Source organism: Geotrypetes seraphini, chromosome 1 (genome assembly GCF_902459505.1).
Source record: "Geotrypetes seraphini chromosome 1, aGeoSer1.1, whole genome shotgun sequence".
Taxonomy (NCBI): Eukaryota; Metazoa; Chordata; class Amphibia; order Gymnophiona; family Dermophiidae; genus Geotrypetes; species Geotrypetes seraphini.
Window position 1 is genome coordinate 451,343,455 of NC_047084.1, and position 16,513 is coordinate 451,359,967.

At 43.5% G+C, this 16,513-nt stretch overlaps 1 protein-coding gene across 4 annotated transcripts in view; it reads left to right on the forward strand.

The window, feature by feature from the left end:
- LOC117348769 (5-aminolevulinate synthase, erythroid-specific, mitochondrial-like) overlaps positions 1–16,513 on the forward strand; it is a 29,211-nt gene that overhangs the window by 12,291 nt on the left and 407 nt on the right. For all 4 annotated transcript variants that reach the window (XM_033921242.1, XM_033921253.1, XM_033921223.1 and 1 more), the window contains 7 exons: positions 5,488–5,592; positions 5,720–5,942; positions 6,140–6,324; positions 6,865–7,044; positions 9,986–10,150; positions 12,777–13,045; positions 15,579–15,741. In XM_033921242.1, the coding sequence (XP_033777133.1) occupies positions 5,488–5,592; positions 5,720–5,942; positions 6,140–6,324; positions 6,865–7,044; positions 9,986–10,150; positions 12,777–13,045; positions 15,579–15,741 (1,290 nt within the window). The remainder of the gene's footprint in view (positions 1–5,487; positions 5,593–5,719; positions 5,943–6,139; positions 6,325–6,864; positions 7,045–9,985; positions 10,151–12,776; positions 13,046–15,578; positions 15,742–16,513) is intronic.

Sequence of the window (16,513 nt, forward strand, 5' to 3'; positions counted from 1 at the left end):
ACTCATCAGGCAGGCCATACACTTGATATGGCCCTAATACCAACAACTATAAAGAAAAACCTATTACTAAACAGTTGCTTACCAGTTGCTTACCAGTTCCCTGGTCCAATCATTCCTTAATTTCTTTATCTTATATTATTTCACATAATCCAAATTATAATAAACACCATGTAAAAAATTTCAGAAATTATAACAACCTTTCTTCAGATTTAATTCTTTCCTCTCTCAAATTAGACTTTACTAAATCTGATACTAATTCCTTGGATGAACTAACTAACCTTTGGAATACAGCTGTAAAATCTCTCATAGACAAACTTGCGCCAATACATACTAAAATAATTTCTGCCCGTAAAATTCAGAATCCCTGGTTCACAACTGAACTTCACCATCTAAAAAGACAAACCCGATTTTTAGAACGTAAATGGAGGAAAGACAAATCTCAAACCAACTTACAAATATTTAATGAACAAAGCAAATTTTATAAAACAAAAATTAACCAAGCAAAAATGAAATTTTATTCAGATAAAATATTCAAAGCCAAAAACTCATCCGCACTTTATTCAATATTAAATACAATAACAACTTCAAATTACAAACAACAGTCCATAACTAATGATTCTTCTCCCTCTGCTCAGGAACTTGCCGATTATTTTATGGAAAAAATTAATAATATCAGAAAATCCTTCTTAACAAACCCTTACGTCACAAGTGATGATCAACAAACCAATACAGGATCATTAATCTCAAAATGTTCTAAATTTAAGATACCCAGTTTAACAGAAATTGAGTCCACTCTTAAATCTATCAATTTGAAGGGTTCTACTGCTGATCTAATTCCTTATCTTAAAGCGTTATTTTCATATCTTTGGACCTTTTATCCACACTTTAATTACTGAGAGCTTGAATCAAAGTACCGTACCAGCAACATGGAAAAAATCAATTATTCGACCTATCCTCAAAGATAAAAATGCCAGTAATGAAGACCTATCTAATTTCAGACCTATAGCTAATTTACCATTTTTGGCAAAAATAACAGAGAAGGTAGTTTTTAATCAAATCTCAGATTTCGTAGAAAAAACCAATGCCCTACACCCTAACCAAACTGGCTTTAGACATCATCACAATACTGAACTCTCATTAATTGGTATGACTACCTCTATCCAATATTTTTTAGATCACCATCAATCAACACTATTAATTTCTATTGATCTTTCCGCCGCCTTCGATACAATTGACCATCGACTCCTTCTTGATAGACTCCATTCTATTGATATCTCTGACCAAGTCTTTTCTTGGTTTACATCCTATTTAACTGACCGTACATCTACCGTCTTCTTTAAAGACTCTCTATCAAAATCTTCATCAACTACTTATGTGGTTCCCCAAGGGTCTATTCTTTCTCCACTATTATTTAATATCTTTCTTGCCCCTCTAGTCACTTTATGTCAATCCGTAGGTTTTCATGTTTTTGCCTATGCAGATGATATCCAACTGCTGCATCCTAAAGATACTAATAAAAAATCGGATATTCAAGAGATCGATGAAAAATTAGATCTAATACATAATTGGTTAAAAACAAATAAACTTGCACTTAACATCAAAAAAACTAACATGATGTTTTTTCCTTGGAAAGAAAATCTTGAACTCGTTGCTCCTATTACGATAAAAAATGTCCCCCTTCAAATAGTTAAAAATACAAAAATTCTAGGAGTCACTTTTGATAATAAACTAAATTTTCACGACCACATCAGTAACATTGTTAAATCTACTTTTTATAGATTACGCAGGATCCGATCTATTTCAAAATTCTTATGCCCGAAATCACTAAATATTCTTATCCATTCTCTGGTGATTTCAAAAATAGATTACTGTAACTCTCTATTTAAAGGAATATCATTAAACGAAATTAAACGTCTTCAAATTATCCAAAATATCTCCATTAAACTCATAACCAAATCAAGAAAATTTGACCACGTTACACCACTTCTGAAAAATGCGCATTGGCTCCCAGTCATTCACCGGATAACATACAAACTCTGTTTACTTACCTTTAAAACTCTTTTATACAAAACCCCAGCATTTATATATAAATCATTAATTCCGTATCATCTATCTAGAACATTAAGATCCAATGAGCAACATCTTTTAACTATTCCATCACTTAAAATCATTAATACTAGACGGCAATTTATCTTCTCTGTGACCGCCCCACAGACGTGGAATTCCCTCCCAATTTATTTACGCATGGAGCAGGACCTCGGAAAATTTAAAAGTAATTTAAAAACCTTTCTTTTTAAAGATGCTTTTAGTAACCCCTAGGCCACAGATTACATAATATTAAACTATGTTTTAATTTGTCTTCCTATTATACTTTTCCTATGTATTGCTTTACTATTCCTAGTTGTATTTCGCTATCCCTTCCCTCCCTATGTTTTTTAAATGATGTCCTAGTTTTTAACCTAATGTTACTATTCAAAGTTTGTATTGTATTGTTTACTTTGTAATTGCTAATGAATGTATTTTAAATTGTTCATCGCTTTGAAATCTGACTAAGCGATCAATCAAGAGATATATTAAACTTGAAACTTGAAACTTGAAGAGACCCCAATGGCTCACCACAGAGATCTCGGACCTCGTAAAAGGTAAGAAACGAGCATTCATCTCCTACAAACATTCAGAGACAAGGGAGGCTAAAATAAAATACATGGCCAAATCTGCAGCTGTCAAAGCGGCAGTCAGAGAGGCCAAGCACCGAGTTGAAGTAAACCTAGCAAAAAACATCAAGAAGGGAGCCAAATCCTCCTTCAGGTACATTAGTGACAGAAAAAGAAACACTGATGGGATAGTACGTCTTAGGAAACCAGACGGGAATTACGCAGAATTGGATTCAGATAAAGCTGAACTACTAAATAAATACTTCTGCTCGGTCTTCACCTGCGAGGCACCGGGGTCCAGCCCACAGTTACAGGCAAAGCAATGTTCGGAAGACCCGTTTCGAAATTTTGAGTTTGCTCCTGGTGACGTCTACGAGGAACTATCAAGACTCGAGGTGAACAAAGCCATGGGACCAGACAATCTACACCCCAGAGTACTCAGAGAGCTGTGTGATGTCCTAGCAGAACCGTTAGCCGCACTCTTCAATCTGTCCCTGAGTGCGGGTAGAGTCCCCTTGGACTGGAAATCAGCTAATGTCGTTCCTCTGCACAAAAAGGGTTGCAGAGAAGAAGCTGCGAATTACAGACCGGTGAGTCTCACATCGATAGTGAGCAAACTCATGGAAAAAACTAATCAAACGAAAATTGGACACGATTCTGGATGAGGAGAATCTACGCGATCCCCAACAACATGGATTCACCAAGGGTAGGTCCTGCCAATCCAATCTTATCAGCTTCTTTGACTGGGTAACAAGAAAACTGGATTTGGGAGAGTCCCTGGACGTCGTGTACTTGGACTTCAGTAAAGCTTTTGATAGTGTCCCCCACCGCAGGTTGTTGAATAAGATGAAATCGTTGGGATTAGTTGAAACACTAACAGCATGGGTCAGCGATTGGCTGAGTGGTAGACTTCAGAGGGTGGTGGTTAATGGCACCCTCTCTAAAACGTCGGAGGTGACCAGCAGTGTGCCGCAGGGCTCAGTCTTGGGCCCAATCCTTTTCAACATATTCATAGGAGACCTGACTCAAGGGCTTCAAGGAAAAATAACGTTATTCGACGATGATGCCAAACTCTGTAACATTGTAAGCAACCACAACAGCAAATTGCCTGATTGTATGACGCAGGACCTGCTTTTATTGGAACATTGGTCCTCGATCTGGCAGCTAAGCTTCAACGCTAAAAAATGCAAGGTCATGCACCTTGGCAACAATAATCCATGCAGAACGTACACATTAAATGGAGAAACCCTGGCTAGGACTGCAGCGGAGCGCGATTTAGGAGTGATCATTAGTGAAGACATGAAAACTGCCAATCAAGTGGAGAAGGTTTCATCCAAGGCTTGGCAAATGCTGGGTTGTATCCGCAGGAGCTTTGTAAGTCGGAAGCCCGACGTCCTAATGCCACTGTACAGAACCATGGTGAGGCCTCACCTGGAGTACTGTATGCAATTCTGGAGACCACATTACCGTAAAGATGTACTGAGAGTTGAGTCGGTTCAGCGAATGGCCACCAGGATGGTCTCCGGGCTCATGGATCTCCCGTACGGAGAAAGGCTGAACGAATTGCGACTATACTCTCTTGAAGAACGTAGGGAGAGGGGCAGGAAGTTTCATGGCGACACCAGGAAGTATTTCTTCACCAAAAGAGTGGTTGACAATTGGAATGAGCTTCCAGTGCAGGTGATCGAGGCCAGCAGCGTGGCAGATTTTAAAAACAGATGGGATGCCCAGGTCGGATCTCTAGGAGGGTAGAGTTAAGGGGATGAGTCATCAGAGCACGATATCTCAAAGGGTAGCTAGGAGGGAGGGTCAATGGAGTGGGCAGACTTGATGGGCCTTGGCCCTTTTCTGCCATCACTTTTCTATGTTTCTATGTTTCTATTCATTGGGGAAATTCTTTAAACCCGACTGGATTGCAGCCCTCAAGGAGGGACTTTGAGATGTCTTCTAAGCAATGGCGCAGTGAGGGTGAGAGGCACCCAGGGAGGTGGTACCCCTCCCCCACCCTCATCTCCACCCCCTTGCTCCTTCCCCAATCATCCCTGCCGCATGCATACTCCCTTCCCTTCCCCCATACCTCTAGTTGTTCACCACCGTGAGCAACAAGAACTTCAATGTGCTCCTCACGACCCCATTGTCTCTCCCGCTGATGTCACTTCCTATGTGTGGCACCTGGAAGTGTCATCAGCGGGAGAGACGATGCAGTTGCGAGGAGCACATTAAAGTTATTGCTCACGGCAGTGAACAGAAGGGGGCATGCACATGGCAAGGGGAGGAGTGGGAAGAGGCAGGGACAGAGAGGAGGAGGAGGGGTGCCTTCCCCCCTTACTACACCACTGAGTCTAAGAAATATCATCAGCTTTTGAGACCACACAGATCTTTTATTGTGGATGAGGCTTCACCACAGCTCTCAACATGGAAAGCGACTATTCAGGACATGGCACAATGGGAGTCCCATGGTTTGGCGGCTGAAGACACGGGACGGAAAGCTGATGATGAAAGATTGTGGAGAGATTGTTTGACTAAATTGTAAATTGGTTGAGTCCATATCTGGGAAGGTTCTCACACACTGGGGGGGGGTGCAAGGGGGAGTTCACATTTATAAAATGACAGACATGCGATGCATAATGTATGTTGCTATTATATATGTATCACCAGTTTTTGCTGAGCTATGCTTGCTTGTTTGTTGTACCACTTGCATCATGTTCTTATGGCGACCTGTATTTCATGCTTCTGTTTTAATAAAAATATTCAAACAAAAAAAATCCTTAATTGTAATGTGTGCCCCTGGCCTAACATACCCTCTTCTCCTTCTCCATCTCCATCTCCACAGATGCTCTAACCTCTCTGCTCCTAGAGGTGCAGGCCAGTCTGCATAAGAGATTTCTTGGTTCTCCTCCAAAGGCCCCAAGTCACCTGATAAAGGACAATCTGATGGGTAAGCATGAGGCTAAGGAGAGGAGGATAAAGGAAGTGGCTGTGAATATAAGGGGTTGGATGGGGGCTGCTTCAAAGGACTAATTGATCCTGTGTTAGGGACTGAGCTCACCTTTTCCCACTCCCAGGTAATGCAGTCTTTGGCTATGATGAATTCTTTGATCGTCGAATTGAAGAGAAGAAAAGGGACCATACCTACCGGATCTTCAAGACAGTGAATCGCAGGGCAGACTCCTATCCCTTCGCTGAAGACTACTCGGACCCACAGGCGGAGACAAAGGAGGTGTCTGTGTGGTGCAGCAATGATTACCTGGGGATGAGCCGTCACCCTGAAGTCCTTGCAGCTATCTCGTGAGTGCTTCTTCCCTTATGGGTAATAGAGGGCAAAGTAAGCAGATTAACCATTTAAGATAACTCTTGGATGAAGCTGTAAGGGAAGAGGCTTTGTGTGACTGTTTGCTGATGAGAGCCAGCTAGCAAGGTAGGGATTTACCCTGATGAACTGTGTCCCATCAGCCTTGTGGCAATTCTTTTCTGTGTATATATAGGAAGACGCTGGAACTTCATGGGGCAGGTGCTGGAGGCACACGCAATATCTCTGGCACCAGTAAGTTCCATGTGGATTTGGAGAACGAGCTGGCGGACTTACACCAGAAGGATGCGGCCCTGCTTTTCTCTTCCTGTTTTGTGGCCAATGATTCCACCCTCTTCACCCTGGCCAAGATGCTGCCAGGTATGTTACCCTTACTGCGGCTGGTGTCCAAGATCAAACCACCTAATAAACCACTGTGGGAATGGAGACTGATGCCCAGCCAGTCATATGACCCTACAGCCAGATCCTCAAGGCAAACTAATGGGTGTTTAATTATACATTCGCACACAGGCCACACCAGGATAAAGACATGCAGACAGACACAGACACACCTGGACATGGAAATCACGCCTAGATTTAAGTGAAGGCCTAATTCCTAGGGCACTAATATTTGGGGAACAACCTGCCACAGACGTAGCCTCTAGAGCTCTGTGTAGGAGCCAGCACTATCACCACCAGATCCAATGAATTTATAAAGCTTGGCAGTGATAGGTAACAGATATCTAGTAAGAGCTAGTTGAAAGTAGGAGGCACTAACAGTGGCCAAGGAAAGCTGAAACTGACATTGGTCACTGATGGTAAGTGGAGAAAGAACAGGCACACAGAGGGGATTGAATTGGGTGAGGGTTCTTCAAGCTCTTTGTCACCCAGGCCTTCCCTGACCTTTCTCCCCTGCTGCAGGCTGTGAGATTTACTCTGATGCTGGCAATCACGCTTCTATGATCCAGGGCATCCGCAACAGTGGTGTCCCCAAGTTTGTCTTCCGCCATAATGACCCAGAGCACCTGGAGGAGCTGCTGAAGAAGGCTGACCCCAGCAAACCTAAGATTGTGGCCTTTGAGACTGTACACTCCATGGATGGTAAGCTGGACAGGGGAAGAAAAAGTGGGTAAGAAGGGAGGATACGAGGGAATGATAAGTTAAGCATACAAGAGAAATTTGCTGTGTAAAGATCCCTGCACATTACCTGTTCCAGCACATATTGTTCTCAACTTGTTGGCTACCTAGTAGATTGCGATGTATTTCAGAGCACGTTAGTGCTGGCCAGGCAGATAAATGCTCCGATGCTAATAGGAAATGAATGAGCACTTACCTCGCCAGCCAGCGCTAAAATGCTCTACTGCAGCTTAATAAAAGGGGGCCATGGTTCTCAAAAGTCACAGCAGCATCTAAAAGAATTCCCAAACTACGCATCGGGTCTTTTGCAATTATATCAGAGCCCTCACAAACTATTATAATAGAGAATGAGGAAACAAACAACAATCTCAACAAATCCATAAAAGCTCAGTTTTACGTAGATGAGTTTAATTGCAACTTATTAGTGTCATCCAATTTTTTTGTTAGGCAAACCCTCAATTTAATCAGTTAATTCTCATGACCCGCACCCATGGAGACATTTAACTGAATGTCATCTGCAAATGAGTGAAAATGAATTCCATGTTCCCAAGCAATATCATTAACAGATTAAGGATTAAAAAGTAAAGGGGACAAAAGAGCAGCCTATGGTACCCCATATTTCAAAACCCATATCACAATATGCCAGTAAGATGAAACCTTTGATTTAAACCAGTGGTCCCACTCTCAAACTCAAACCCTTTGGAGGGACACATTTTGGATTTGTAGGTACTTGGAGGGCCGCAGAAAAAAATAGTTAATGTCTTATTAAAGAAATGATAATTTTGTATGACGTAAAACTCTTCATAGTCTTCGTATGAGAAATTTCAAAAGAGGAATGAGTCTTCCAAAGATGTGACAGTATTACATTGGCAGGAACGAAAATACCGTTGGTAAGAGAGGTAAAAAGGAAGTGACCTAGGAGCAGTCTAGAGGTCACAACATGCAAACCATGGAATACGAGATCTCAGCATACTGCAGAGAAGTGTAACAGGTAGAAACAGTAACACACTGAATGAAGATCCATACAAAAACCAAGGACCTGTGACAAAGGTACTGCTTGACTTCAATACTGGAACCATACCCAATGGTGAGAGATGCTGGAGTAAAAGGAAAAACATCCTAAAAAGGATGTAGTGGCCTGCTCCTCTCCTACAGCCACTCCCAAACCTCCGGGTTCATTTAGAATAAAAAAGATGGAGTAAAGGGTGTTGTGGATAATGTCCCCACAAAAATTAAGGATGAAATTTAATTTTTAATACTCACATTCTTCTAACTCATTTTCATATTCACCTTGCTGTATGTGCACATTTTTTGCACTCATATTACATCTCACATTTCATCCTATTTCAATCTCCCCCTAGGATCCCTGAGGAAGGAGTGTTTTCTGAAACACGGACTGTGTCAGGTCATGTTTCTTCATAACTGAGAACCATCCTTTTTTTTTTTTTTTTGGACTGCTATATATTTTCTCCAATACAGATTTGCACCTTGTACATTGCATCTGCAGTTTTTTCTTTGTTTTTGTCGTTTGATTCTTCACTGCAGACTTGTTGGAAGGATCTGATATAATGCAGAGTTACAAAAGTTTGAGATGTGTTTTGCCCTCAGCTAACAAACTCAGGCATCTGACCAGTTAAGTCCAATTAACCTGGGCTCCCTGTTGTATATAAAACAGGATTTTCCAAGCCTATCTTGGTGGTCCTACTACCCCACACTGGATTCTTACTATATGCAAATTTATCTCCTACATATTTATCTCCTACATATTCCTGCATGTCTCTTTGAACCCCACCCCCTTCTCTCCATGTACTTCTACACCAGGGCCCCCCTTCCCCTGAAGGTCTGTCCCCCCCTGAAGACCTGTGCTACCATTCCTGAAGGCCTGTTTCCGCCTTGAAGGCTTGTCCCCCCCCCCCCTTAAAGGCCTGCATCCCACCCCTGAAGGCCTGCCTGCCCCCCCCCCCAGAAGGACTACGTGTTCTCCTTGGCTTCCCACTGGTGTCCGGCTTCCCCTCTGGCCTCCCCGCACTGTTTACCTTATAGGAGCAGCCTGCAGACAAGATCGTGGTGCTAGCAATCTTTGCACTGCTTCGGAGCTGTTTCATCTGCCGCAGTCCCGCCCCCTCCTCAGAGGCAGGATGCGGCGGAAGAAACAGCTCTGAAGCAGTGCAAAGATCACTAGCACCACAATCTTGTCTGCAGGCTGCTCCTCAAAGGTAAACAGTGTGGGGAGGCCAGGGGGGGAGAAACCAGACGCCAAGGGGGGAAGCCGGACAGCAGCACTTCCCGACTGACCCTCCCCCCTTGCCCTCTAAAGCAGGTGCGGCAGTGGCCGGCCAGCAAGAGCAGCGCTGCCGCTCCTGCTTTAGGGGCGAGGGTCAGCTGAATCGGGAAGCTGAATTTTTTTTGTTTTAAATCAATTTGAATCGATTCACCCGAAGTGAATCGGTGAACTGATTCAAATTGTGAATCGGGCAGCACTAGTATTGACAGATATCACAAGTGTTAAGTGTGTGTTAACACTTGTTACTGTTATCGCACATTAACACATTGGATCCAAAGTTTTTTGCCTAACTTTAAAATTGGCAAGTCTTGGAACTTCCTGGGAGCAGCACAGATTACACCATGCCCACGCTAGTCTATTTGACTTGCTCCATTCGTGACTTCAGACTCGGAGCCAGTAAAGACCAATGGTATTCTAACAAATGATGTAAACTCCAGCCATCTGGTAATTGTGGCAGCTCCTACAGGGGAGTAACTTACCAACTGAGCGCTAACAATGGCCTCTGACATTGGAGGCTGGGAATGCACTTGAACTCTCCCTCACTTCACATCAAGTGTTTTGTTTGTTTTTCCCCATGTCATTCTCTAATGCTGAACCTATGTCTCTTGGTTTCCTGTCTAGGTGCGATCTGCCCACTGGAGGCACTGTGCGATGTGGCGCACAAGTATGGTGCACTCACTTTTGTGGATGAAGTACATGCTGTCGGGCTGTATGGGGCCCATGGCGCTGGCATCGGGGAGCGTGATGGCATCATGCACAAGATAGATGTAGTATCAGGGACACTGGGTAGGTACGACCATGCAGTTATTGAACCTATCTTCCCAAGGGCTTTAGCCTCCAGATAAGAGTAATGTACAAATGTTGAGATCAAACCAAGAGCACTTTGTGCAGGGCTCCTGAATTGTTTCATATATTCTTATTGGTATATGTTGCATTTCTAGACACTTATTCATCTCAGAGGTAATTTCTTCAAATGAGTTAGTTTTGCCCATACCATGACACTCCATGTATGGAGTATGATCTCAGGCTCTCAATTTACTAACACTTACTATAGTACTTTCAGTGTGACAGAGAGCTTCCTTCTGAACTTCATAAGATGAAGCATACAGGCAACCCAGGGCCAGCTCAAGAGCTTACACCCCCCTAGTCAGTTCCCTCCTCAGTCCTGGTAGATGCGGTTTCATAGGCCAGCTGCCACAAGGAAAGAGGGTCTGCGTTAATATTAAGCAGTAGTGTCAGAGGAGGGATACTGGCCCTCCTCCCTTGTGGGGACTGGGCAGCAGTAGGAAAGGGAAGTGTTCAAGCAGCATGGTAGGTTGACTTATGGGTCAGTGATGTCACAACCCTGGGCGTTTGATGTCCTGGGCCAGAGCCTCACCTGGTTCATAGGTTAAGCTAGCCACGAGGATATCTCTCAAGGTGTGCTTGAAAATTCCTTTTAATCCAGCCTGTGGCTCCCAGTACAATTGGAAATATGAGGGCTGTTCAAAAAGTATCAGATCTTTATTCATAAAAAATACTCATATTCAGATACAACAATCTTATACTAATCTCCTTCAAAGTAGTCCTCTTGGGCTGCCACACACTTCTTCCAACGGTTCTGCCATTGTCGGAAGCAGCACTGGAATGCCTCTTTTGAGACTGCTTGCAACTGGTATGTCGCATTCTGCATGATGTCTTCTCTTGACTGAAATCTGATCCCTTTCAGGGGCATTTTCAGCTTGGGGAAAACCCAGAAGTCACACGGAGCCATGTCAGGAGGGTAGGGAGCCTGAGGAATCACAGGTATGTTGTATTTGGCAAGGAAACTCCGTATCAAATGTGAAGAATGGGCAGGTGCGTTATCGTGATGGAGCTACCAATTGCCCACTGCCCACAGGTCTGGCCGTTTGCATCTCACAGCGTTACGAAGGAAACGCAGAACCTCTTGGTAGTACCTCTTGGTGATTCGACAATCCTGCATCACCAGGGTACTCACTTGGTCAATGACGATCTCATTTCTGGATGTTGAGGGCCTACCAGAACATGCTTCATTCTCCACTGATGTGTGGCCATCTCTGAAGCGGTTGTACCACTCCTTTATCTGTGTGGTGCCCATTGCTTCGTCTCTGAAGGTATTGAATTTTGCGGATCGTTTCCACTTGGGAATCGCCAAGCTTTACACAAAATTTAATGCAGTAGCGTTCAACTTTTTCTGTCATTTTGTCAAAAATGAAAATCAGACGGCGCTCACTTACACTTCCTCACTCATTGGCGGTCTACCGGCGACTGACAGCTTCTGTAGGTGGGACAAAATTCAAGCATGCACATTAGGGTCACCTACATATGTGCACCAAACCACACCTCCCTAGCTTTATTTGTTTACACAAAAAAAATTAAGGTCTGATACTTTTTGAACAGCCCTCGTATTTCACCTTTTTGTCACATTTTCTGGTCTTGGATTCCATTTAAGGATCTTCTCCTTCACCACCCAGTTCACAAAGTACATCTGTAAGTCTATGGGAGACATATTTATTGGTGTTGCATCAGAGTCTAAGTATCTTCCCTTTAGTTCCCTTAGAACTTTGTTATAGACTGCATTGAGCTGGGTGCAGGTAAAAAACTGGACCCAACCTACATATTTAATGCTGCAGTGAGTGAATGGATTAGTGTGAAAAACACTGACCCCACCCTACTGGATGGAAGCCTATCTCCTGTCCCAGATGAAATGGCTCAGTTATTGCTACTAATAGTTGGGGGAGGCATCATGCTGGATTCTTCTGACTCAGGATCACTGGATGTAATCATCTTATTGAAGGGGCTCTGACAGACATTTTAAAACATGTATGGTGGGAGTGAAGGGCATATCTTCAAGCACCAATGCAGAGAGAATTTACGTCTATGTGTATGGTGGTTGAGTGCCCTTTGGTTTTCTTAGCCAAAACCAAGGGACTGTTCCTGCATTGCTGCTTTGTCTCTTAACACATTTCTCTGCCTGTCTTATCCAAGTGGTCTCTTCCTTCTGCTTTAATCTTATAATAGCAATCTCTTGCTCGCCTGCAGTATCATATTAGCATCTTTCATCAAAATGTCTAATTGCAAAAGCTTTTTTTTTTTTGCTCCATTAAGTCACCAGCAGTGGTCTCTTGCTCTGCTGTGTCCACTCTTCAGTCTCTCTCTTCACTGTCCTGTTTCCAAGTTTATTAAAATTTCACTACCCTGCACCTAGGAAGTACCTTCAGGGCAGCTTACAATCTAAAAGCATTAATAACAATAAAACAACATAAAAATAACGTCAAGGAGAGGAACTACAAAGTATAAATGGGAAGGGAAAACACATTGGGCTTATTTTGTTTTACAGTCTCTCTTCTGACTACTCTTGCTAAATGTCTCTTGACAGTGTCTTATCTAGTGGTCTCTCTTCTCCCCACAGGAAAGGCCTTTGGCTGTGTAGGGGGATATGTGGCCAGCACAACCTCCCTAATTGATGCAGTCCGTTCCTATGCTGCTGGCTTCATCTTTACCACCTCATTGCCCCCTATGGTACTGGCTGGTGCCCTGGCATCCGTACAGGTGCTGAAGAGTGAGGAGGGGCAGGCGTTGAGGCGAGCACACCAACGCAATGTCCGACACATGCGCCAGCTGTTGGTGGATGCTGGTCTGCCTGTCATCAACAGTCCCAGCCACATCATCCCTGTGCGGGTATGTGGAGATAAGGGCAGCAAGAAAAGGGCACTCTACCAGAAGGGTCTATAACTGAATAAAGCTCACTCAGGATCCTAGGTCAGGACAGTTCAGCTCAACTCAAGGAGCAGGGTTCAAAAAAGAGCATCAGAAGGGGAAATTAAGCAGTTAGCGGATTAGAAGAGTGACAGAAGAGATCTGTAAGGCAAGAACGCTGTAATCTGTATTTTTTAGGGGTCTGAAGCCTTATAACAAGCAGTCTAAGTCCATCTGTCCTCTTAGACTAAGTATGTGAAGAAGGCACTGTTGCATCAGTATGCATGCGGACAGCAAGCAGACCCCAGGTCTGAAAATGGCAGCCTGTGCACATCCCTTCCACCTCTGTCTTTACCACCCTCCCTTGCCAGAGTCCAGGACTCAACCTTTTCTTCCATCATGGTGCTGAATCCCAGGCTCAGTGACACTGCCAATTCACTCCTCCTTTTCCCCCCCATCAAACTCTCCCACCACCTATCTAGATACAGATGAGCTCTGCTTCCTCCTGGGGTTGCCACCTCACCAATTCCTCCTGCAGATACTGATCCAGACCTATTTTAACCTGAGTGCATATATTTGTAGTTATGCTATACCTAAAAAAAACCCACAACAAAAAAACCCAACACAACATTTTTGTAGGTTTGCAACCTCTGTTTTCATCAGATACAGAATGTCTTCAGGGAATTCAATGGCCAAATTGCACATCATGCCCTCAGGATTATCTCCTGATCTGAGATGGGGAAGTAGATAAAATCCTTTAAGGATACCAGGCTTGTAGAATATCTCCTTGCACCTTCCCAGTGAAAATACACATCATACAGCATCTGCTGTTGCTCCACATAAATCCTTTTCCTGGGACACTTAAGACAAATCAGTAATCTAACAATTGGTATCCTGATTCTGAGGTGGTCCACAGAGAAAATCAAAAGTCCAGAAATTACTGCAGAAGGAACTACAGAAATGTTTTGCATGTGGAATCCTATTCTCCATACTACTTTCAAAGCAGTACCTGGTTCTGCAAGTGCAGACCTCTGTAATCCAATAAATGAAAACTGGAAAGCTCTCTGCCATGAGAGCCTGCAGATTCCTCTGAAAGCAACTCTTAAGCAAGAGTCAATCCCAGCAGTTCTCCAGCAAGAACTCCAGGTCTTCCAGTAGAGAAAGAGTATGGGACTAACTGTCCTTGTTACTGTGTCAACCTTTCCAAATATCTGCAGTCTGAACAGGACCCCTGAGAAGTCACCCTAATTCCAAAGTTTGGTCACCCTGACCTCAAGTTCCAGCCACCTCAGGACTCTTGTCCTCCAAAGATCATGTCTCAATAAATTGGTTAGTCTAAAAGGTGCCATCTGCCTTTGTTACTTTTTGTAGCTCTGACTTTTATTCAGACCCACTCTCCTGAAGACAACTCCCTCCTACACTCATCTCTTCTGTTCCAATATAACCAGCTGCTGAAAGAACACCAACATCACTAATAAGGGGCATGTTGATGGTACCCCTACACAAATATGGGGAAAAAACACCCACAGCTGAATCAGTCTCTTTAGGTTAACTTGGAGGTGGCCACCTTTCTTTCCCCTCAGTAATCATGTAAGCTGGTCCCCTCATTGATGCTCAAACCTCTCCCTTCCAATTTCCTTAGCTTTCCCACTGCCACTGATCATGTGAGTTGCCACCCTTACTTCAATGCTGCCAAGAGCCTTGTTTCTGCCTCCTCCACCTTGTGATGCAGAGATTTCCACCCCTCTCTTGCCCCAAGATGTAGAGTCCTGGCCCCTCCAAGCTACCTCTTGGTAATGCCAGGAGCCCTCTTCAGGTAATACTCATATCCCCTCCCCTCCCATAACTGAGCCCCTTCGTTCCTCATGTTGACTTACTTTCTCACCTTATCCCCTTCCCACTGTAATGTCTCCAATTCCTCATTCCACCATTTTCCTCCTTCAACCCAATTACTTCTGTTCCATGCCTATTTTCTACCAACATGCCCCCCTCTGTATTTCTCTCTCCCTCCTCCATTCGGTCATCTCATTGTCCTCTCCTCCCCACTGGTGATCTTTCTTCATCTTCTCTTTACCCAATAGATTCCCAGCGATGCTGCTCTTCCTCTTCTTCCCTCCCAATGCTATCACCCCCTTTTGCCGGTGTTCTTCCATCATGCTAATCCTCACTACCCAATGCAGAGGCTCTTGTGTTTCACAGAGGGTGTATGGCATTATCGTAAGGTTCTGAAGATGGAAATGTCAGTAGAGTGGAGAGGGGAAGGTAAGAATGTAGATAAATGTCTTTGGGGAGAAGGTGGACACTGGAGTTCATGAAAGAGAGGGCATATCAGCATGAGACATACAGGAACAGGAATGATCGGTTATAGTTAGGAACAGCATCACTGGTGTGGGGATGGTGAAGGCAAGCATTAACAAGGTGTTGGCTACCCTTCTGAACTCTAAAGCTGTGCCAACAGCCAAGGTAAGAATTGTTACCATTTGCTTTCTTTTCTTATACTGTTTAAACTCTACAGGTGGGAGATGCTGCGCTGAACACACGTATCTGTGATCTCCTGCTTGTCCAGCACAACATCTATGCACAGGCCATCAACTACCCAACTGTGCCACGGGGGGAGGAGCTGCTGAGACTTGCACCTTCCCCACACCACACTCCATCCATGATTAGCTACTTTATTGGCAAGTATTCTGTTATTATATGTGTATTTATCCCTTTAATTTTAACAACAGTATATACTACTTTGACAACATATATAAATTACCACACAAATATCTGATAACAAAAACCTCCTGTCCATCCCATCTTTAAGATGCATTAATAACCGGAGGGATAATATCTTTTCAGTTGTAGCCCCAGAAATTTGGAATTCACTGCCAAAACAAGAGAAGTCATTAGATAAATTCAAAGGATCACTAAAAAGCTTTCTGTATAAAGACTCATTCGACAGATAGGATTCCTATGAGGCACTTATTTTTCCTGTCATGTTCTGTCCTTTAATTGTCTTCTTTCCTATTACAATTGTAATTCTCCCCGCATCCCTTTCATATCTAATAAGTCGTAATCATCCATGTTAATGTTCTTAATTGTTTTGTCTGTCTTCCCCATATTATATTGTACATCGCTTTGAATTTTTTTTGACATTGCAATTTGATCAAAATTTAATTAAACTTGAAACTTCCCAGATTCTGAAATACCATAGCCACAAGGAACTGTGCCCTGCCTGAGTGCCACAGAGCTGCACAGCAGCCCCATACTCATGATTGCCACCAAAGGTTGTTAAAAAGGACACCAAATATTCACTAGAGAAATAAAAGAACAAGGTCATAAGATGCATTCCAGCTATTTGGCCACCAGTTAGATGCTCTGCCCTGCAGAGTATAATTAAGCAGAAACCACACCTGTTGCTTCTCCCATGCCAGGATAGACGGTGGCTGTGGAAGTCTCTCATTC